The sequence below is a fragment of the Schistocerca americana genome, chromosome 4 (genome assembly GCF_021461395.2).
Source record: "Schistocerca americana isolate TAMUIC-IGC-003095 chromosome 4, iqSchAmer2.1, whole genome shotgun sequence".
Classification (NCBI taxonomy): Eukaryota; Metazoa; Arthropoda; class Insecta; order Orthoptera; family Acrididae; genus Schistocerca; species Schistocerca americana.
Window position 1 is genome coordinate 450,992,303 of NC_060122.1, and position 24,524 is coordinate 451,016,826.

The 24,524-nt window shown below is 44.1% G+C and overlaps 1 protein-coding gene across 1 annotated transcript in view; it reads right to left on the reverse strand.

The window, feature by feature from the left end:
- The window catches only part of LOC124613541 (photoreceptor-specific nuclear receptor-like), a 158,549-nt gene extending 134,551 nt beyond the window's left edge, over window positions 1-23,998 (reverse strand). The window contains exon 1 of the mRNA XM_047142253.1: window positions 23,553-23,998. Coding sequence (XP_046998209.1) covers window positions 23,553-23,998 — 446 coding nt within the window. The remainder of the gene's footprint in view (window positions 1-23,552) is intronic.
- Window positions 23,999-24,524: the final 526 nt, after the last annotated feature.

Sequence of the window (24,524 nt, forward strand, 5' to 3'; positions counted from 1 at the left end):
AACCCACTGAGATAAGCGACTTTCACAACAGGCAGATTATTATTACACAGAGCCTACGAACGAGTATTTCGAAAATGACGAAGCTGGTCGAATGTTCAGGTGCTATTGTCTTGAGCATCATCGGAAAGCGGTATAAGGACTGTAACAACCACTAGGCGCTAAATGGTTGGACATCCACGACTCTTTACAGAACGTGGGATTCGGAGGCTTGTCTGCTGTCTAAAGTAGGATACATGATGATCTGTGGCATCTCTTCGGAAGGAGCAGAATGCTAGTTCACGCCTAAGTGTTTCTGAGCACACCGTTCACCGTACACTGTTGAACATGGAGCTCCACAGTAGACCACCCTCTGTGTTCAAAATCAAATGGCTCTGAGCATTATGGGACTTAACGTCTGGGGTCATCAGTTCCCTAGAACTTAGAACTACTTAAACCTAACTAACCTAAGGACATCACACACATCCATGCCCGAGGCAGGATTCGAACCTGCGACCGTAGCAGTCGCGCGGTTCCGGACTGAGCGCCTAGAACCGCTCGGCCACCGCGGCCGGCCTCTGTGTCCACATGGTGAACCAAGGACATTGTAATTACGATTGCAGTGGGCACGGGACTATCGGGATTCGACCGTCGATCACTGGAAACGTGTCGGCTCTTCGGGTGAATGATATTTTTGCTAGACTACGTCTATGGACGTCTCCACAAACGCCATCATCGACGTGAACGATGGCTCGAAACGTGTAGCGCCTCACGGACGCAGGCTGGTGGGTGCAGTATTATGGTATGGGAGACATTCTCCTGCGCTTTGCATAGGGCGTGTGGTAGTAATCGAAGACACATTGACAGCTGCGGACCACCTGCATCTCTTCATATTTGATGTCTTCCCCGGCGGCGATGTCATCTTTCAGCAGTGTAATTGTTCGTGTCTCGGAGCCAGAATCGTGCTTACAGTGTTTTGAGGAGGATTATAGTGATATGCAAATCCCATGGAACCTATCTGGGTCGCTGTCAGCCGCCATCACCGCGTACGCAAATCAGCGCCCCGTCATTTACGCACATTGCATGACCTGTGCGTAGGCATCTAATTCCATATACCTCCACTAACCTATCAACCTGATACTCAGAATCAGTGATGTATTTCGTTCGAAAGACGGACAAACAAGTTATTAAGCAGGTGGTCATAATGCTTTGGCTCACCAGTCTACTCTAGTTCTATTATCCTACCTCCTCCTTTTCCTCTCTTTGTCCATTTTCTCTGCCGTCCTCACTGTCTACCTCCTTCTCCCCCCTCTCTCTTTGTCCACCTCCTCCTTCCCCACTCTCTCTATCTCCTCTTGCCCTCCTCTCTGTCGATCTGCTGCTCGACTGCTCTCTCTGTCGATCTGCTCCTCGCTACTCTTGTCTATCCATCTCCTCATCCCTTCATCCATTCTGTATGTCCATCTCCTCCCCTTCCTCTCTTTGTCCATCTCCTACTCCCCTCTTCTCTTCCCTTTCTACATCCGTTTCTTCTCTCCCCTATCTCTGTCCATTTTCTCCTCATCCTATTTCTGTCCATTTCCTCTTTCATCCTCTCTCAGTCCATCTCCTGCTCCCCCTCTGTCTGTTAATCTCCTCCTGTTTCTTTCCTCTGTCTATCTCCCTCTCCTACTTCCCTAACCATCTCCTCTTCTTCTCTTCCATTGCCATTTTCCCTCCCCCTTTCTCTGTCCGTCTCCTCCACCCCCATATCTTTGTCCCTCTTCTCGTTTCCCCTCTCTGCCTGTCCTTTTTTCCTCGCCCTTCTCTTTCCACGCTATCACACTTCCATTCCAATAAGAGGGTGCTGGTTGTCATCCTCGCAGCATTTCTTTCCAGATAGTACGTAATATGTGTACCAAATTTGGTTGAAATCGTTCGAGTGGTTTACGAGGAGATGTGGAACGAACACACACACACACACACACACATTCGTATGCGCCACGTCCAGCTAACGTGATTTAATGATGCCGTGGAGGGTTCTGCTTACGAAAGAGAGAAGGGAATGGACGGAGGTGATTTGGGAGTGAGCTCGGGGACCGGACATTATCCGCAGCCAGGAAGCAGCAGCGTCTTGAGGGATACCATCTCATCTCATCTCCGACGCTCCCCCGCGCCTCGCCGCGCCGAGTATCGGGAGGAGGCGGATTGGCGCCGGCGGCCGCGATCCGATGGGGCGGCAGCTGTGCGTGTCTGGCGCGGCTCAGCGCGGGATCCCGGCGGCCGTATTATGGCCGTCCCTCGGGAGCCGGGACCTCGCCGCGCCGCGCCGCGCCACACCGCCAAATCCCGCCTTTTCGAAATTCATCTGCGCCGCTGGCGGCGGCCGATTGCTTCTCCTTCCCCGGACCGGGCCGGGCCGATCGCTTTGTGCGGCCGGCTGCGGCGCGCCCGTTTAGCGTGCAGTGATTCACGTCAAGCGTCAGCGTAACCGGCTTACGGATTAGGCCCCCGCTCCCTAATTGATTTGGGTTTCACACTCGGGTCGCGGCTCGAGAGCGCCGGGATTACGCCGAGGGACTCGCTTTAATGACTGCGCCACAAGGCGGCCCCACCCGGCGCGCCGCTGCGGGCCAGGGACCGGCGCGGTGCGATCACAGCAGCCGTCAGGGCCGCGTGTCTTGTCCTGTCCTGCTGCCGTGCCGAGTGACGGCTTCATTTTAATGTGGCTGCAGCAACATACGGGCTGTCTTATAACTGACAGCGGAAGCATTACTGTTAATATCTGCAGCCATTTTACTCAGTTGCTACTTCAATGATGTTTAGCGCATCGACAGAAACAAGTGTCTTACGTCTTTTAAAACTGATTCTTTCGTTTGTTTTCAACTAAACATGATTCTCCTATTTGTACTAGACATCATCAGCAGTCTACATAAAAATGTATAAGTGTACATGTTTTATTAGGATATATGTAGTGTTTCGTGGCAGGAGTTTTCAATAATGCAACTATTTACAATTATGTCGTTCTAATTTATCACTTACTTTCATGTATCTACTCTTTTCACGTCTCGATTGGCTCTTCTGTAGGCACTGGGTGTCCACAATATAGATTTCCAGCTGACAGCATATCACACTTACCATTTCAGTATAGAAAACTTTCCGCCGCGCGGGATTAGCCGAGCGGTCTTAGGCGCTGCAGTCATGGACTGTGCGGCTGGTCCCGGCGGAAGTTCGAGTCCTCCCTCGGGCATGGGTGTGTGGGTTTGTCCTTAGTATAATTTAGGTTAAGTAGTGTGTAAGCAGTTAAGTCCCATAAGATTTCACAGACATTTGAACATTTTTGAACATAGAAAGCTTTTCCTCCTGTACACTGCACATGGCCTTGCTCACTTTCTGTTGGGTTGAGTGAGGGATCATGGGAACTGTAACTTTGACAATGGAGGGATGGGTTGGGACGGGAGTAAAGGAGGTGTGTTAGTCCCTGTTTGTGTGCGTGTGTGTGTTTTATTCTTTTATGTATAATTTTTAAAACAATTTTTTGTATAATCTTTTTGTAGTAGCATGAGTAACTGAGAACATTGTCCTTGCAAACAAACGCGCGCGCGCGCGCACACACACACACACATACACACAGAGAGAGATAGAGAGAGAGAGAGAGAGAGACTATCCTTGTTACCAGATCACCCACCCTCCGTCCATCCCCATCCAACCTGCCACTCCACTCTCACCCTCTGCAGCTCCCACGATCCCTCAGTCAGTCCTACAGCAAGTTAGCAAAGTCATTTTCAGTATACAGAGGGAAAGGTTGTGTATAGTGAAATGTGTAAAAGCAACCTACTACCAATTGGAAACTGGTACTGTGTGCGTGTAGTCCTACAGAAGAACGAATGTATACATGAAAATAATGAAAGCAAGTGACAAATCGCAACTCTGTAACTTTAAATAGTTACATTATTTAAATCCGCTGTCAAGAAACACTGCGATTTCATTTGTATACTGGCTCTGAGCACTATGGGACTTAACATCTATGGTCATCAGTCCCCTAGAACTTAGAACTACTTAAACCTAACTAACCTAAGGACAGCACACAACACCCAGTCATCACGAGGCAGAGAAAATCCCTGACCCCGCCGGGAATCGAACCCAGGAACCCGGGCGTGGGAAGCGAGAACGCTACCGCACGACCACGAGCTGCGGACTCATTTGTATACTGACATAATTTTCTTTCTTATATAAACCACTGATGATGTCTAGAATGAACAGGCGAAACGTGTTTACATCTACATCTACATGCATACTCCGCAAGCCACCTGACGGTGTGTGGCGGAGGGTACCTTGAGTGCCTCTATCGGTTCTCCCTTCTATTCCAGTCTCGTATTGTTCGTGGAAAGAAGGATTGTCGGTATGCCTCTATGTGGGTTCTAATCTCTCTGATTTTATCCTCATGGTCTCTTCGCGAGATATACGTAGGAGGGAGCAATATACTGCTTGACTCTTCGGTGAAGGTATGTTCTCGAAACTTTAACAAAAGCCCTTACCGAGCTACTGAACGTCTCTCCTGCAGAGTCTTCCACTGGAGTTTATCAATCATCTCCGTAACGCTTTCGCGATTACTAAATGATCCTGTAACGAAGCGCGCTGCTCTCCGTTGGATCTTCTCTATCTCTTCTATCAACCCTATCTGGTACGGATCCCACACTGCTGAACAGTATTCAAGCAGTGGGCGAACAAGCGTACTGTAACCTACTTCCTTTGTTTTCGGATCGTATTTCCTTAAGATTCTTCCAATGAATCTCAGTCTGGCATCTGATTTACCGACAATCAACTTTATATGATCATTCCATTTTAAACCACTCCTAATGCGTACTCCCAGATAATTTATGGAATTAACTGCTTCCAGTTGCTGACCTGCTATTTTGTAGCTAAATGATAAGGGCTCTATCTTTCTATGTATTCGCAGCACATTACAGTTGTCTACATTGAGATTCAATTGCCATTCCCTGCACCATGCGTCAATTCGCTGCAGATCATCCTGCATTGCAGTACAATTTCCATTGTTACAACCTCTCGATACACCACAGCATCACCTGCAAAAAGTCTCAGTGAACTTCCGATGTCATCCACAAGGTCATTTATATATATTGTGAATAGCAACGGTCCTAGGACACTCCCCTGCGGCACACCTGAAATCACTCTTACTTCGGAAGACTTCTCTCCATTGAGAATGACATGCTGCGTTCTGTTATCTAGGAACTCTTCAATCCAATCACACAATTGGTCTGATAGTCCATTAAATGACTGTGGGGAACTGTATCGAATGTTTACTTAAAAACAAGGACACTCAAATAGAAAAGATGAATAACATTGGTTTCTACCTGCATGATAGACATACTAGAAGCAAAAATGATTCAGTAAACGTAGATCCACTAACGAGTCGTTTGCTAGATCACTACGGGTGAGTGATTACAAGCTGCCACTGACTGCAGTAGGAAACATTGACCTAGTTACTACAAATGTATTTGAAACGTAAACTTCACGGTCAAGTCCCCATCTATCTGGGCTAAAATTTCACCCATGGTTTATGGTGGTGAATATGACTGATGTATGATGGGGCACCAGCACATGTTGCTGCCGATGTCAGGTTAGGTTAGGTTGTTTGAGGGAGGAGACCAGACAGCGGGGTCATCGGTCTCACCGGATTAAGGAAGGATGGGGAAGGAAGTCGGCCGTGCCCTTTCAGAGGGACCATCGCGGCATTTGCCTGGAGCGATTTAGGGAAATTACGGGAAACCTAAATCAGGGTGGCCAGACGCGGGATTGAACCGCCGTCCTCCCAAATGCGAGTCCAATGTGTTAACCACTGCGTCACCTCGCTCGGTAACCGATGTCAGACGACATACATCGCGCCAATATGGTCTGTGATGGCTCCAGATTCATCTAGTCTGGCACCTCTGGAGTTTTCTGATTGCGGTCATCTAAAAGGTGAAGCGAACAGTAATCCAGTTGATACGGGTGAAGAACTGAAGCAGCGAATTGTAGTCTTGGCAAGCTTTACGACATGATCCAGGAGTGTTCGAAATAATTGTCACTCACTCCAATACCTCCTTTGTTAGGTACACTATATCTTAACTCTGTAATGTGCTGAAGTAGTATTGTATGTCTAGTTAAGGCAGGACGCTAATGAAAATTGAGGCCAATAAGGCAGATACTAAATGGAAAATTTTAAATTTCTAATCATTTTTACTAAGTAGAACGATATTTCATACAGAAGTCAATGGCTGCTCGTAACCACACATTCGTGGTTAACTTGCAAAGGGTTCGTCTGCGAACCCATGTGTACTGGAACATTTGCGCTTATATTATCGCGTACTTTCAGACGAGTCAGTTTTCGCTGTTAATTATGGTACACCACATATAAAGGGAGTGGACAAATATATGTAAACATCAAAAACACATTACCATGGCTAATACGGTGTAGGGAAACTGTCAGCATTCAAAACACCTTCCAGTCGTCTCGGAATGTATAAATACACGTCCTGTGTGGTTTCCAAGCGAATCTTACGCTATTCTTCCTGCAAAATAGTGGCAAGTTCAGGTAACGATGATGAAGGTGGGAGCGTTCACGCAACCTTCTCTCCAAAGTGGACCACAAAGGCTCAATAATACTGAGATCTAGTAATTGTGGCGGCCAGGGGAGAAGCACAATTCATTCTCGTATCCAGAATACCAGTGCCAATGTTGGGGCCCTGTCGTCTTGCAACACAGTATCGCCGTTAGGGAATAAATATTGTACCATTGGATGGACTTCGTTAGCTAAATTCGACGCATGATCTTTTTCAGAAACGTGACCTTTCAGAGTAACCAGGAGGCCCATGGAATACTACGGTATGGCTGCCCAAATCATTATCGAACTCCTACCACGTTTCACTCTTGTAATGTAAACTCGCCGATAAGTTGAAAACACTGTGAAACAAAACTCATCCAACAAAATGACTTTCTTGCATTGCCGTGTATCCAGGCTTTATTACTTCAGCACCAGGTTTTCCTGTTACGGGAATTTGAATTAGTAATTCCAGCTCGCCCTGCGATTCCCAGTTTATGGAATTCCCTTAGTACTGTTTTGCTGGTGACAGCGTTTGCGACTGCGACATTCACTTCAGTGCTGACTTTCACAGCTGACGTTCTCCATTTTTCATCACAGTCCTCTTCAATGACCATCTGTTACAACCGCTCAATACACACTTTCGTCTGCATTGTGACTTAGCGGATGACGTTTTCCGCTTTTCCTGTATGCGGTATAAATCTTCGATACGGTGCCTTTTGAAATACCAAAGACTTAGTCTACATTGCTTACGGAAGGACCCTCCACACGAGCACCAACAATTCAAATTCACTTAGCTCAGACATAATGCACTCATAGTTACACACAACGCCGCTCTGAGTACAACAGACACTTGCAACGTATTCCGGGCATGGCACAGGTGCTCTTCGTGGTCAAACACAACAGCGCCAGCCGCAGGTATCTGCATTTATATTCAAGCATGCATTTCTCGCGGTTTTCTATGTTTTTGTCCAACCAATGTATTTACACAGTGTCCAAAGTAGGTGTCTCATTTTTATACAGGAATTGTACTCGTTGAAAGTAGAAAAAGACCTACAAGCATATGATCGGAAACAAACGCTTGTTCAGATATGGGCCTTTTTACCTGTGCCTAGTGGTCGAGTAGTATAGGCTGTCATTGTGGTCATGGACTGTGCGGTTGGTCCCGGCGGAGGTTCGAGTTCTCCCTCGGGCATGGGTGTGTGTGTTTGTCCTTTGGATAATTTAGGTTAAGTAGTGTGTAAGCTTAGGGACTGCTGACAGCAGTTGAGTCCCGTAAGATTTCACACACATTTGAACATTTTTTTGCTGTCATTGTGTTAACGTTCTTTGCTCATTTCTTTTTTGGGTTTGTCACTGTACTCATTTCTCAGGCTTGACATAGCATTTATAGCCATCTCCTATGTCAATCTTTCCGTACGTGTCTTTCTGAGGTTATTGGCATCAGGATATGATTAGTGATTCTGTGGACAGTGAATAATGTGAACGGTGAAATGGACTATTAGCGTTCTACGTGGAAAATGGCAGTCGTGGCATTCTGCTACCTGGGACGGGGCACCACGATGTTCTACTTTTTGTACGACGGTACTTAACACAAACGTTTAGTGAGGGATGGACTGGTGGATGAGATCAAGTAGCATAGCCTGCGTGTTCATCTGCCATTGCCGGCAGCGGTGGCCGAGCGGTTCTAGGCGCTTCAGTCTGGAACCGCGCGACTGCTACGGTCGCAGGTTCGAATCCTGCCTCGGGCATGGATGTGTGTGACGTCCTTAGGTTAGTTAGGTTTAAGTACTTCTAAGTTCTAGGGGACTGATGACCTCAGATGTTCAGTCCCCTAGTGCTCAGAGCCATTTGAACCATTTTTGAACCATCTGCCATTACGAGCAAAACCACACATTTCTGGTTATGCGGACATTTAAAGGCATTGATTATCCAACACCGACAGACTACGTGCACACTTTGTAGCATCACGAGTCCCTACACATGCAACCAGATCTGATGGCAGCGGGGTTGTTTAAGATTCTTTGAGACGAAGGCCTGCAGAAAGTGTAAGAGTGAGTGCTAACCACACCGAAAATCACCTGTGGTGTCAACAGGTTCTGTCATAAGCCAGTATGGCGCGTTTTTCAATAAATATTTATACATTTATTCATGGGATATCTATACATATTTCTAAATTAAGGCCCCCTGCCGCGTTTTTTCTGTCTGTATATGAAGACTAACCTCAGGGACCACGGTAATGAAGGGATTTTGATATAGTTTTGACCAACAGATAGACTGATTCACGAGGAAGGTTTGGTGTGTATAGTTTACGAGTGTTACCGCCGAGCCAGACAAATCGTCTGGCCGTAGATGATTAGTGCTACCCTGGCAAAGCAGGGATGGAACGCTGGTTTTTTTCTACTTTTTGCCACCACTACCTCCTAAAGGAATATAAGGTACATTTTTTAAAGACTTTGGGTGTATGGTAGAAATGGAGGTGCGTGTTTTTCCCAGCATAGTTTTGGAATTCCTGTAGTAATTCCAACCAAACTTGGTGCAATTTGGCTTACGTAACAGGAAATATTACCGTAGGGGTAAGACATCACCAGTAGTATTTAATTTTTAGGACTGCACTTGAAACTGGTAATATGTAAACATAACTGTGGAGCGCGTGGAACAATTTGTAGCAAACTTGATACCTACATTCATGAACCAAAACCTTATGATCACTGCCTACTTCCACGGGACCTGTGAGAGTAATCGAATGCACCATGACAGCTGTGTACTACGTGAGCATTATTCCAGAGCATCTGCATCACTTCATGCTTGATGTCTTCTGCGATAGTGATGACATCTTTCAAGAGGATAACTGTCCGTATCACAGGGCCAGAATAATACCACAATGCTTCGAGAAGAGTGTTAGTAAACTGATGTTGATATCTTCTACACTAAATTCGTCGGATTTTAACTCCTACGGAATACACCTCTTACGCACATACAAACAACTGGCGCAAAATTTACGAGAACTAAGTGACTTGTGCGTAAACATCTGCTGCTACATATCCGTGGAAAGCTATCGGAGAATTGTGAAAGCCATGCCACGCAGAATCGCTGCTGTAATACGTTGTAAAAGTGGATTTGGCTCATCAGTGTGCATGCCTTACTACATAGGAAAATCAATGTTTGAGTAAGATACGTCTGATATACTTAGCCGGAGGGGCAGCTGAGCTAAGAGAGTGAAGGGGATGTAAAAATAATCGAATCCACAGTTTGTTAGGGGTTCTGAACTGAATGGTAACAGCAATGTGCAGAGGGAGATGATGTGAAGGAGTGGCATGATTTCAGCAAAGCTTGGTATCCATATGACTGAGAAAAAACGCTATAGGTCTAGGAGGCGACTGGCACTCCTCGGAATGCTGCTGGGGGTAGGCAAGGGAAGAGGGTGTCATGCACGGAGAAATTTCTTCCACATGTATTACACATACGGATTATTATGTATGAAATATTGGTGTCAGAGTAACACATCCCTATTTGTGTGGAAGGGGTGGATAAGTAAACATAACTCTGGAACATTTGGAGCAATTTCAGCCCAACTTGTACTACTGCCTGGGGAAAAAAGTCGTTTGGTGTAGGGGTGGAGTATGAGAATGAAGAGGGGACAGGTCAAAATAATCGAAAACCGACTGAAGTACTTTCTTTTCTATCTAATAAATGATCACGAAAAATGAGTAACCAGGCAACGTCTGTGGTATCCACTAATATCCAGAACTGAGTTCGGTAATGTATGCTAGCGAGTCGACACTTGGCTCAGGAATAGCAGATCGAAATATTTTTCTTTTATTTATTCGCTTTATTAGGACCTGTTGGCTCTCTCTTACGCCAGAACAGACTCCTTACACATAACAATGTAAACACAAATAAATCTTCCTGAAAGACTGAAACTACGAATATGTACTGTACTGGCACTCTAACCCAGAACCTATCCATTCACTGACAATTAAATGAGTTACAGTGGCTGAATCCATTTTACCTCCTTTCTACCTTGCAAATCCTACAGAACGTTTCCTGCATATCTCGCTTGGTTTTAACTCCTGACAGAAAGGAGTTGAGGAAGAAATGGCTCAGCTGGAGTCTAGGAACTATTTACAGTCTTATAACAGCGTGCATTCCGCTGCAGAGTGAAGTATTCACTCTGGAAATACACAAACTTTTACCTAATAATTAATGGTCATACTCGGATGCATAGTAGATTTATATTCTAGTAACTATCAGATATAAATGATACACTGATCGAAGAAAATAGTTACACCAAAAAGTACTTAATGTAATGTAATGAAATTTCGGGAATACATTTGTATAGGCAAGATATTTAAGATATTTAAGGGTAGGACTGAGAAGAGGACATCGGCATTTCTGTAAGTTTCGACAACAACCGTGAAAGGATCAAAACGTTAGAATTCGAGCTAACATCAGGTAGACGGAGGGAGAAATAAACTGTTATCGACGGTAACTGTACCCGTAATAAAAAATATGCATCCATATTAAATTATGCAAGCGTCGGTATGATGCCTAGGTAAACTCAAGGTCGTTGAAGAAGGAGCACATGATCAATTAGTCAAGGACTGGGAAAAAAGTTGGTCATAACCTTGTGGAATGAACCGCCACACAGCTGTCCATCGGACAAAACTGGTGTGAGTTAAATAGCCGGGAGTGGATTTGACCCTCACTTCTCCCCAACTGGAATTTAGCATCTCGGCCATTTGCGTTCACTTATTCAGTTAGTTGTTACGCATTGATACTCATAAACAGCTAATTTAAAGATGCCGGCCCAAAGTGCTCTTCAAATTTCGCCTATTTCAAGAACAATGACTCTATCCCTAATTAAAATTAAGAACATATTTTTGACTTGTTTAAGGACGCTACAGAGATGGTAAGCCTTGTACAACTGCTACGATGCAACACACTCTTACTTACACAGAAAATGTGGATATACTATAATCACTTGATGGTTTTCGATTACAGTACACGTTAGATCATGGTAAATTGAAGAACACACTAAAAGAATAATTCAGGTCGCCCAAGATCAAGCAATTCCCTAAATAATCCGTAGCACAGCAATACAAACGTAGTCCATTGAAAGCCAATGAACAGGTAGGTCACGAAAATAGGGTGTAAGGGTGGTAGAGCCTTTAGTACTGCATGATTCTAAGTGTCTTGCACCCACCCAACACTCGGTTTTTATCTCCAGCTGGACTTCAGCGACCAGGCCTATGTGGCATCCCGCTGGCGCTTCTTACTTGTGGACAAGCCAACTAAACATTCGCAGTCCATCTCGAAGTCTGATGTCGCTGAGCCCTCTGCTTGTGCCGGGTGTGTGGTGCTGGTGTAAGAGTCGGCTGGAGCTGGTGTGTGGCTTCGTGCTGGAAATTGATAACTGAAGACGGCCATGAGGGACCAGCTCTGAACCAGATATCTGAATTGTTTTGAGCCAGCTACGGGCGCAGCAGTAGTTGTCTCGAGGAGGAACCCGGTGGGCGTGGGTGCAGCTCGTTGGCGTGTCGTTTCAGCATGGCGTCCACTGTGAGCATTTGTCGTCCCTGGGTGGCTCTGATGACTCCTAGTACCCATCTTGGGCCCCCTTAGAAGGTGGGAGCCCAAACCTTTGAGTCTAGCGAGTAGCCAGGGCGAAGGTTGCACTGATATGGGCATGTTGTAGATCTTAGGGTCCGGTGTCCAGTGTCGGTGGCCAGTGATCAGTTTCGCCGGTGTGCGGCCCCGTATCGACTTGGTCCTGTAGGAGGCTGGTAACTGGGACTTCGGCCTTGGGTGTGGCTGATAACATCTTCCGCATCTACACCTTAAAGATGCGGATGAATCTCTCGGTTTCACCATTGGAAGCTGGGTGCAGCTGAGTCGTTGTCAGGTGCATTATGGCGTCCCGAGAGCAGAATTCCTGAAACATACTGGATGAAAGACCATGGTCCAAAACGATTGTTTCTGGCACCACTTGAAAGGGTGAAAATTTTCTGCAACATGCTTATTGTCTCCCTTTCTGTGATACATGACATGTTCAATATGTAAGGAGTCTTGGAAAATGAGTGTGTGACATTTTCTGAGGAAGGGGCTAGCGAAGTTCACACCGAGCACGCCCATGGGCGCTGCGACGTTCGTCATGCGAGGTAACGTTGCGGGGGTACACGTCGACGCGAAGGTCTCGTAGGACTGGGCTATCCTCTCGATGTCTTGCGTGATGCCGAGGCAGTAGGCGCACGCCTTGCGAGTGCCTCCATACATGTTGTTATATGATTATGTTTGGTTTATGGGGTGCTCAGCTGTGCCCGTACAATGTCCCAATCTTTATACATTCCAATTGCATGTTGTCATCGCCCAGTAGTAAGGGTGCAGAAAGTTTATGACACACCGGTGCAGTAGCGGCGAGATGATAACCGAGCAGTCTTCATCGTCCATATGTATCCCTCTCAGTTACAAATGTAATGATAAGAAACTCTTGGAGGTAGTTTTATAAGCTGTCGACGATTGGGAAGCACATTGTATCCCAAGATTCAAATGAGGGGCCGACCCATAGGTAATACGAATATTTTGAATTTGATTTACTGCTCATTTAGAGACCTGTTGCCTTACATTTTACGACAGGTCATTCATTTTACAGCTTCTCATGTTGATTAAAAAACATATTTCATATTACAAACAGCAATTATAGTTTTCAGCATTTACAATGAAGGTAATAATAATATAAAAGTACATTAGAAATTAAAAGAAAAACACAAAAATGTTCAGACTTTATGAAGATATGATGCTAGATGATACGAAAGATTTGGATTGAAAGAGAGAAAGAGAAATATTACCCTGTTTCAGTTAGTCTACACTGAAAGCCTCGAAACTACTTCTAGCCTGTATTATGTGTCTTGAATTTTACAATTCCGTCGCTCGTATACTAAGTGTTTAGTTACAAGTGTTACATCCTAACAGCGGTATAATAACCACGGGATGGATATGCCTGCTGTTTATTCTTAAATTAGAACATGTTTACAGAGTTGATTGCTTTGCGTTTTATTCTAATACAATTTAATTGTTTTAGATGTTGTGTAGGTTGTCTGCGGTACGTGTTGATGAAAGTTTTTGCCGTTTGAGTGAGTTTGTGTACTGGTACTGCTGTCTGTCTTGGTGTACGAACTGGAACTGTCTTACGTGCTTCGTGTTTGTTGCAGTGTTCTGTTATACAGCCATGTTTGCCTTTATTCGTCATGTAATGTCCTTGAGACACCATCAGCGATTTTATTTATTATCTCCCACTCGTCTTTGTCTCTTATTGCCCGTACCATGTCATTGTCGTATTGCGTTAGTGTCTGGTGTGCTGCTTTGTGTCGGCGGCAGTGAACGAGGATGTGTTCTGGGGATCCATGTTCCCCACATGTACGGCCTACGGGGTGTAAAAGCGCACGGTAAAGACCGTGACCTGTCAGAAAGTCAACCATTGGAATTGGTATGGCTCAGTCTCAAACGTTTCCTGATGTCCGGGAAGGAATGATATACCCTACAGCCCTTATCGCAGTTTGGGGAATACATCAGCGTTACCATGTAAGCGGAACACGAAGATGAACTTGATGAGTGCCGGTCACGCTTACTATGGTGTGACTAGGAATGCCGGTTAACGAAATCAGTCTCACTTTGTTCAAAATTTTGCAGTGCTGTGTTCGGTATTTTAAGCGGTTTTACAGAAAATACACAGCTTTCCTGGAAAGGTGCTGTGCTACATTCGACATTTTAAAAGATTTTGCTATCGATAACACTTCTTCGGGAGCAGGATTTGATAATATCAGTGCCTGTGCTCAAACATGTTTGTCGGGTGCATACGTAAATATTATATCACCCACTAATGACTGAGCGTGGGACTGTTTATAGTTTTAATTTTCAGGGAACAATCGACATTTCATGATCAATCGTCTGAGATCAGTTGCCCATGCAACATTTGACTGATGGGACTTCTTGCGACAACGAAGAAAAGCGAGTCTGTTCTCTACAGCCCGTGTTTGCTGCTCGTAGAGCTTAGTTAGTTAGTGACATGTTCCATAGAGTATTTGAACGATGTTTTTATCGAAATGATGTTTACAGGATATGTATACATGATTAACACTATCATTAATGAATATATTATCATTTTATTCCTACTCATGCAACTACAATTTCAATTTTTTTACTGGTTACCAGTTTTTAAGTAGGAATTCGTTAATGGAATAGAAGATGTTGTCCAAGAGAAGTGATTTTAAATTAGATTTAAAACTTGCTTCGCTACCTGTCAGATATTTTATATTATTGGACACATGATCAAAAACGTTTTTGCTTCATGTTGATCTCCTGTCTGAGCCACTTAACAACTTTAACAATGGGTAAAAAGCTCATTTTTCCCTCTAGTGTTGTAGTTATGTACTTCACTGTTCTTCTCAAATTGTGATGGATTATTTATGACGAATTTTATTAGCCATAATACGTATTGTGACGACGCTGTTAAAATGCCTAGCTACTAGAAGACGTACCAACAAAACTTCCGTAGGTGAACATCACATATTATTCTTAGTACTCGCTTTTATGCAATCAATACTTTCTGTGTAAGTGATGATTTACCCCAGAAAATTATTCTCTACGACATTATTGTGTGGAGATATGTAGAATGTGTGAGGAGGTTGATACGTTTGTTTCCAAGGTTAGCAATTATGCGATGACAAAAGCTGAACTTAACTGATTGAGAAGCTCAGTTCAAGTTTTCATCAACATGTACACCCAAAAATCTGGAGCATTCTACCCTACTTACTTACTGACTCCTGCTCATGTCCTGCATCAATTGTTGCTATGACGTTATTTGTTGTACAGAACTGAATGTAGTGTGTTTTTTTTTTAATTTATGGAAAGTCCATTTTCAAAGAAGCACTTAATAATTCTTTGAAAAATATCATTTACTAACTCTTTGTTGCTTTCTTTCTAATGGGATTTATTATACCACACGTATGGTCTGCAAAAAGTACTAATTTTGCTCGTTGTTTGTTAAGTGGAAGGTCATTCACACATATAAGGAAGGGTAGTGGAACCAGAATTGAGCCATGTAGGAATTACTTTGTGATTTCATCCCAGTCAATAAAATTTTCTACCTTTCCGACATTGAATTATTCAGCACAATCCTTTGCATTCTGTTTGTCAAGTTTAATTCAAGTCAGCTATGTTTAAAGCCATCAGTTCCATGAAAATGAATTTTTCTACGAGCTTTTCAGGATATACACAATCGAAGGCCTTGGAAAGGTCACAAAAGGCACCAACTGCCGATGTATTATTATTTAAGACTTGTACTATTTCATGAGTGAATGTATAAATAGCATTGTCAGTCGAGCAAGCTTTCTGGAATCAAACTGTGATATGCTAGGTAAAATTACGTTTTCGAATATTTTGGAAACGGATGTCAGTAAGGAAATTGGACGATAACTGCTTAAGTCTATCTTTTCACATTTACTATGAAGTAGTTTAATAAATCCATGTTTTAACCTTTGAAATACCATCAAAGTCATAAGAGCTTTTGTTTTTCAGAGAGAAAAGTATGGATTTAAGACAAACCTAAACACTCAGGTTTGGTGGGAGTACGTAATTTTTGTAGAAGACACAATGTTTGCGGGTTAGCAGAAAGCACTCTGTTCAGTAACGTCGGTTATGCTACTCATCTAAAAGCTAAGATGCGGACATCTTAATATGAGTTCCAGTCTTCGTCTTCTGGATGAAATGGGACGAATGTTGATGATGTTACTGTTCTTGCTTGATGAGCTGCTGTTGTGGTTCCAGAATTTGCTTCTGAAGTAGCGATAGTTGATTTCGTTGTTCTTCTTGTTGTGCCTGCTGTTGCATTTGGAGTTGCCGCTGTTGCTGCCACAGTTCCATGAATTGCGGATTCATGATCCCTCTGCTTAGTCTGTTATCCCCACACGAATGTCAATTTCGAATCCTCATTGCCAACTTACTAGTGTTACAGTGCAGCATACTCGTTTTTACACAGATGATACGGATGCACTGTAATCGCTTGATATTTCATAAATCTAGTCCGTGTAGGGTCGCGATAAGTTGTAGAGCACACCAAAAGAGTAACTGAGATCGTCCAGGATCAAGCAAATCTATCAGTAAGTCGTAGCGCAGCAATACAAACGCATTCCACATGAAATCCAGTAAAGCACCAAGACACGGATGTATGGCGTTAAGTGACGTAGAGATCTTAGCACAACAGGATTAGAGATCTTAGCACAACAGGATTCGAAGTGTCTTGCAGACGTTCGGCGGTGGAATTTTATCTCCAGCTGGATTCGAAGTGTCTTGCAGCCGTCCGGTGGTGGAATTTTATCTCCGGCTCGACGTCAGCGACCAGGCCTGTGTGACGAACCGCTGGTACCTCCTACCCTCCGCTGACGGAGTCGCTGATAACGGACATCGCAGGGTATCGATGTTGCTGTCGAATGACAGAGATATAGCATGTACCATAGGTGAATTTCACATTATAACGCGATTTTTGTAGGAGATAGAGACTTTAAAGCACTTTTGCATCGTCGAGGAGACCGGAGCGCTGCGGTGACTTCTTGCATACAGTACTTGTGAGGCGTCATGGTTTCGGGCCTTATATTTCAGATGCCAACTAACTTAAATTGTACTATAGTTGGCGTGTAACATCACCCCTTTTGTTCTCACCGACGGCACCGACACTGCACGGCTGACTGATTCACGGCAGTTTAGTCGCTGCTCACAAATTATGAGATTGATCAGAGCTGGATCAAAGCTGTGCACATCTCGCTACTTGGCGTCACAGTCTTATGAACTGAGCTGAGATAAGATGACTCGAGGGCCACACAAGGATCCCTATACACATGGCATTATACGTGGAATGTCCCTCAAACCTGACACAATGTGGGACCAAATGGATCAGAAGTGAACAGATGCATTTATTCGGACAATAGGTTCCTACAACGTTCACAGGAGAAGAACTACGGCAGACGTATCAGCAGTCTGATTCTAATCGCTAATAATCCTCTAGACGAGAATATTTTCACTGCCTGTCTTCAGGGCACGCGCATAGAAAGCGGGGTGGATTACAGCATGTGGTTTTCGACACTGGTATTCTGTCATCGGCGTGTACCAACGTGTCTTCTGACGTCCAATGGCAATGTCTCTGCGCCCAAGTTTATCTTAGAGCTCTGTGACGTGTCCCGAGCAGAGGTACGCGTGTGGGGCGGTGACTTCTGTACAACACAGTGAGGAACTGGTTCTGCATAATATGCATACTCCCTTGTTGTTGATGTCTGGCTTTGAACTACTGAGTGATTTGTTATAATTGCGATAGTCGATGACAGTCTTCGTCATCAACCTGTTGTTGTCCGCTTCAGTTGACTCTGAAGGCGACGGCGTTCCTCTAGTCGAATTACTCACGGTACACCCTTGTCACGGTGGTACATTAAAAGCTCAGTGCTTGCACGGCCAGGATGAAGTTCCCATACGGTCCAACCCCCTATCTGGCTGCGATAAACTGGGCTGATAAAGCGGTTCTTGCCAATTCCGCTCTAGACTGCCATTCCGACAGGCAGTAGAGGTTTGATGACGTTCTAACCAAATGATTCCCCAAAATATCCCATTTGATGTGGCAGCAGGGGGACACACTTCTTAAGAAAAGAATTATCTCTAATTCAGTAGTTAATGGTATAACCGTTAGCTCTGACTGTGTACATGTCTCCTTTTTATTATTAAAGATGGGTTTATATACGATTACAAGCACCCATTCACTCTTTCGGTAGCCGTGGTAGAGGAGAGCTGTCCCGAGCAGTGCAGCGACCTGTGAACTTGCTATTTAGAATCTTTACTATTCAATACATATGTTGCGAATGGCCTTCAGCCTACCTATCCTTTAATAGGAGAATGTAAATATTGCGTTTTCTTGCGATAAGAACACGTAGTTACTAAAGAATTTTTATGGTCGCCTCACAACAAGCACATGGGGCTATATCGCGAACTATGCGTTTTGTGAGTCCATTATTTTCCTTGATCACCTTTGTTCTATGTGTTAATTACCTTTTAAAACTAAAACCACAGTTTGGCCCTATTATGGTTGAGAAACTGCAATAGGTGATGATTGCGAGTCTGTACTTGTTTAACGGCCGACAAAAAATTCAACGTTTGTTCAGGCCAACGTGGACACCCTTCTTTCTTATATTCTTTCTTTATAACATCTTGTAGTTCCTCTCCATGTCTTTTCCTGGTGCTTTCGTAATTGTAGTTGATGTACAACTTCATTGTCTGTAATTAGAGCTCACATTAATTTTGATGCTTCTGTTTGCAAATAACGAGACTGACGTCGTCTTTAGCTCTAGCCAATAATTTTCTGCATCTTCCCTCGCACGGTACTCCAAGCTCGTAATAACACGTTTACAGCAGTTACTTTTACGACTGTACTAAGTAACAAAGATTAGAAACGATAGTACAACGAGTCTGTGTGAGACGATTATATTGTAGTTACCACACTGGTACTTCGTGCTTCTTATAGTTCACCGTGAGCGCCTGTATACTTCTACGAATAATAGGCATTTTATGGAGTGTGTGAAGAGTACTTTAAAATCTCAATATATTTATCTTTGGCAGTGATGTGTCATCGAACTTTCAGATCTGTATTATACTCTACATGTGTGTTTGAGTGAGAAAATATATACATATTATAAAAATGTATGTATTTGTGTATGTATGTATCTATGTATGCATGCATGCAGGAATGTGTGTGTGTGTGTGTGTGTGTGTATGTGTGTGTGTGTGTGTGTGTGTGTGTGTGTGCGCGTGAGTGTATGTGTTCAATATCTCCTAACCTTCTGGATAGATTTTGATCCCTGGATGGTTGGGTAAGCGTAATACGCGACGCATGAATTCTCGGACTTTATTCATCCAATATTGCAGAATGAGAGCGTTTAGCGACTTCCAACATAATTTCAAACTTTCAAGAATTTCTTATCGCTGACGTCCCCTTCCCAAAGATGAAAGGCAATTTTTTTTTATCAGTTTCCACTTTCCCATTGTTCATGCCGTGACTGCACAGATGTTAATAAATTCCTAGGCAACGCCGGGCTTCTCCGCTAGTAAAAAAAATAAGCATTCCTAATTAGTGCTTGTTAACGGCAGTCCTTACATGAATCCCTTATAGAGGTTACACATGGCTTCTGACAGGATGACGTCAGTTGCTTAGGAATACGACGAGGTGTTTGAATATGTAACGCAGAGAACCAGTCAAGTTAGAATACGGAGTTGTTACTCGCTCATGATTACTCCAGCAGAATTTGTCAAACGCTGTAAGAATCATCCAACAGTCTGTACTCAACAGTATTCATTCATCGACAATTGTAGCAGCATTTAGATCAAATTACGCAGCCGTCCTACACGTATAATATCAAAATTAATCTGACTAAATGCCAAGCCACATATTTTATGGTTAAGCACAATCTTTCTGACCACTAGTTCTCCGCTGGTGGCCGGGATTCGCTTTTTCGTAATTCGTCAACGTATTTAGGCCTACAAAAAAATGGTTCAAATGGCTCTCAGCATCATGGGACTTAACATCTGAGGTCATCAGTCCCCTAGAACTTAGAACTACTTAAGGGGCTCCGGAAAGGCTCAAAATCATGAAAAGTTCAATTTTTACTTTTTTGCGTTTTCTGAATCTGCAGACTATTACCTTTTAATAGATATATAATTTATTCAATTCCGAAGACTACAAATATTTTTAAATTTTTTTTGAAATGTGTTCTACATGGGCGTGATCCACTGTGACGCTGTTAAACTGCTGTCAAATGGTGTTATTATTAACGTCCGTGTTCATCAGGTAGATTTTAGTGATGTGAGATAAAGTATGTGTTGTGGCTAACCTGTGATGGTTCAATATATATCGCTGGTGTGATTGTCGTTTGTTTCATGTTTATTTACTCTGTCGTTATCTCGAAAATATTCGTAATTAATTCTGTTTCTTGAGTCTCTGTTATGTTGAAGTATAATAATGAGTAAAAGTAAAGTTATTAGAAATCCTCTGAAGGCTTTTAAGAAAAGGAGAAATGTTGGAAAGCCAAAGGTATGTGTTATTACTGTAAACAATAAAGACGATAACCAAGTGAGTGAACCTAACCTCTCAAGTACACCTGCCCATAGCAGTCAAAGTGGGAAAGAAAATACATCAAAGAAGAAGCTTGGTTCAATGAGTGAAAACTATGAATGTTTTATGGGCGAATCGGATGTGAATGAAATATTTGATATGTCGGTTCTCAAAGGAATTTTTTCAAACTGTGTAAGATGTATTCATTGTAGTGAAATTAGTCTGGAACTCTCCATAATAAAGCACGTAGAACTTGCTAGTGAAATACAACTGAAATGTGATAAGTGTTCATACATGACCACCTTTTGGAACAGTGTTGCAGTAACTGCAACTGAAGAAAATGGTAGCAAAATCTACGAACACAACAACGAGCGATGCTTGCTTTAGACAAGGAACGCCTTCGGGCTGCAGACAGGGCTGTAAAGAGTCTAGAAATACAAGCAAGAGTAAACAGGAGGGGGAACAAGAGGAAGCTGGAGGAGGAGTTTGCAGAGGATGAAGATAATCCATCCTATGGAACTGGAATGCACTAAAAAGTTAATCCAATCTTTGTCGCTCGATTCCCAAAACTTTTATTTTCTCATACTAATTACATGTTTTCTAAGGATCTTCCAAACAGATTTGTTTCAAACTTTCAGTAAATGTTACACAGTACCTTCTGCATAATTTAACACAGCCATTTTCCAAAAAACTCTATATTTTTGAATATATAAATAAAAAATTGCAAAAAAATGTTGTGAATTTTCATTACAATTGAAAAAAAATCATCTTTAATAACTGAACTAAAATTTTGTAAAATCCCTGTGTTAAGTTGTAGCCCATATTCCAATAAATAATCTGTAAAAAGTTCAACTTCCTACCTCAAATACTTTGTGAGGAAAGATGTAATTTATAAGCGTTATTTTATCATTGCAAGTATAGGGCGTTCCGGAGCCCCTTAATCCTAACTAACCCAAGGACATCACACACATCCATTCCCGAGGCAGGATTCGAACCTGCGACCGTAGCAGTTGCGCGGTTCCGGACTGAAGCGCCTAGAACCGCTCGGCCACCCCGTCCGGCTAGGCCTACAAACAGATCTACAATATACCTGGAACAAAGACATGGTCAATGCTGCAAAAAAATGTTGCGCGCTCTTATTTCGACTGAACCCTCTCATTATAGGCAAAGGGCTAATCATGTACTGTAAATTGCGACTCTGGCGCCTGTTCACACTTCCAGTCACCTTGTATGGCTCGGAACTGTGTCCAGTAGCATCAGTACACCAACCTCCAAGAAAATAAGCGTTCCACATAATAACTCGAGCCGGCAGGTACGACCCCAACACACACGTTTAAGAACAGTGAAGACAATTCAATACCTGCTCTGTTATTTAGGGCAAATTAATTAAATTTTCTGAACAGTCACTAACTTTATTCTTATTTCACATCCAAAATTTAGGCAATGAATCCACACACACACACACACACACACACACACACACACACATGTGCGCGTGGTCCCGAACACGGTAAACATTGGTGCCACCACAAAAAAGATGACCAATATCAGGCGATATTGATAGTGAATATTAATTACCAGCGCATGTGGTAGCATTAATTCTGAGGGCAGAGCCGCGCGTGATTAGCCGAGCGGTCTTGGGCGCTGCAGTCACGGATTGTGCGGCTGGTCCCGGCGGAGGTTCGAGCCCTCCGTTGGACATGGGTGTGTGTGTTTGTCCTTAGGATAATTTAGGTTAAGTAGTGTGTAAGCTTAGGGACTGATGACCTTAGCAGTTAAGTCCCATAAGATTTCACACACATTTGAACATTTTTTTGAGTGCACAATTACAAGCAGAATTGAAGCAAAAATCTCCGACTTTAATAATATAGTCATTTGCAAATTCAATTTCAGTTGCGTCCTTAGTAACACTGTCCCACAAACTTGAAATGCATGCCGCAATCTCCCTGTTCTTCCCCATAGAAAGACCAATGTAATAGCAGATTCGCTCGGCTATTGTGTGCGTCTGTGATTATTATGCTCAGTACATCGGTCCTAAAGTCAGACTGTGTCTACTATCAGCGTGAAGGTATAAATCGGGGCGAGTAGACTTTCTATAAAGGGCCCAGCCCAACTACGGTCGACCTTCCTCTTGACCAAACAAGGGAAGGCAATCATCCATTTCCAACTCAACTGTGAAGCGAATATTCGGATGGATTGTATTCATATGTTCTAAAAAGATTCTCACTTTCATGAGCCTAAACACAAAAGCCTCGTGTATATATCAAGAAAAACATGCAAGTTTCAATTTCATCAACACCAGGGTACGTTCCTCGAAATGTTACACAGGTAGATTGCCAACAATAGATAAAAAAATTCAAAATGTTCCCCATCGTAACTCCAGTTCTGTTCACAGGACTGATCATTGGATAAAAAGTAAGTAGAAGTGAACACATATCGAAATAGGTTCGTTAATTCAACACCAAACCCAACCTCAGTTAACCATAACAAATCAGACACAAGAACGCGAGTGCATACTGAGATTTTAAATTTACGTGCAGAGAGTTCTGTGATTGCATTCTTACCCTGAAAATCACATAGTGTTCATCTGCCGAAATACCAGCTATCGTCAAAGGCGTCACCCGGCTGCATCCCCCTAAGTAGTTTGGACGTTTTATACACATGCTTCACATGTTTGTGTTAAACGACCCATTCCCGAAGCGCCTTTTTATAGATGGAACTAGCGGAATTTGAAGCTATTTGGGAACAGAGAAATATTATACAGACTGGGTGATGCCACTGAAGATAGTGGCAGGAGCATCACCGACGAAGAGCCTGTAGAGCTGTGAACGGTGTGACAGACGAGGCACGTACCTGTAGATGAGCTTCCGGCGAACGGAACGCTTAAAGAATCCGCTGCAGCCGTTGCAGGCGAGGATTCCGTAGTGCTTGCCCGAGCTGGTGTCGCCGCAGACGACGCAGGTGAGGCCGAGCGCCGCCTTGCCCGGCTTGCAGGGCCCCAGCAGGTAGCTGGGCGGCGGGCCCGGCGGCGGCTGCTGCTGCGGGGGCGGCGCGGGCGGCCCCGGAGGCTGGTCGGCCCCCGCGGAGGCGGGCGGCGCCAGGCACAGCGCGAGCGGCGGAGGCGAGTAGACGCCGGCTGCGTGCGCCGCGTGCACCGCGGCCGCGTGGGCGGCGTGGGCGGCGTGGGCGGCGGCGGCGTGGGCGGCCACCTGCGCCGACACGGAGGCCGAGGCCGCGGCCGCGCCTGCGGGGCTCGGCGACCGCCCTCCGTCTGCGCACCAAACACGACACGCGCTCATGCAGCAGCGCCGGTACCGAAGGGCAAAGCTCAATGCGCGGCATTCGGGCGTGGAATGACCATTCTCTATGGTCCTGGCCGTACTTCAGTCTTCTGCGCGTAGTAACAAGACATCAACAACAGAGTTAGGCGGCGTATTGGTATGGAAAGAAAGACTCGCGGACTATAGTAGGTTGTCATCGCGGACTAGGTCAGAAGCCTAATCGAAAACGGTTTTCTTCCCCCGTGCACAGTGGTCCCTTTACTCGCAGTGTGTGTGGTTGTATTGTGTGATGATGAGAGAGAAGATAGGTGACACCCTACAAGCGGCTGCAAAGCATAACCTCTTCACCTCGGTGTCAACAGTGCTCTTAGTCCATGACACAGTGCTGAGAGATACTGACGCAAAAGAACCTTACGTCACCAACTCTTCTCCCCTTGCCGGCTAAATACTGGTGTTGACAATTTCGTCCACCAGGATTCAAACGGACTGCCTTTGAGTCGAGGGCCATCGCGACAGACGCCTCATCTACGCAGGCAGAGGCGCA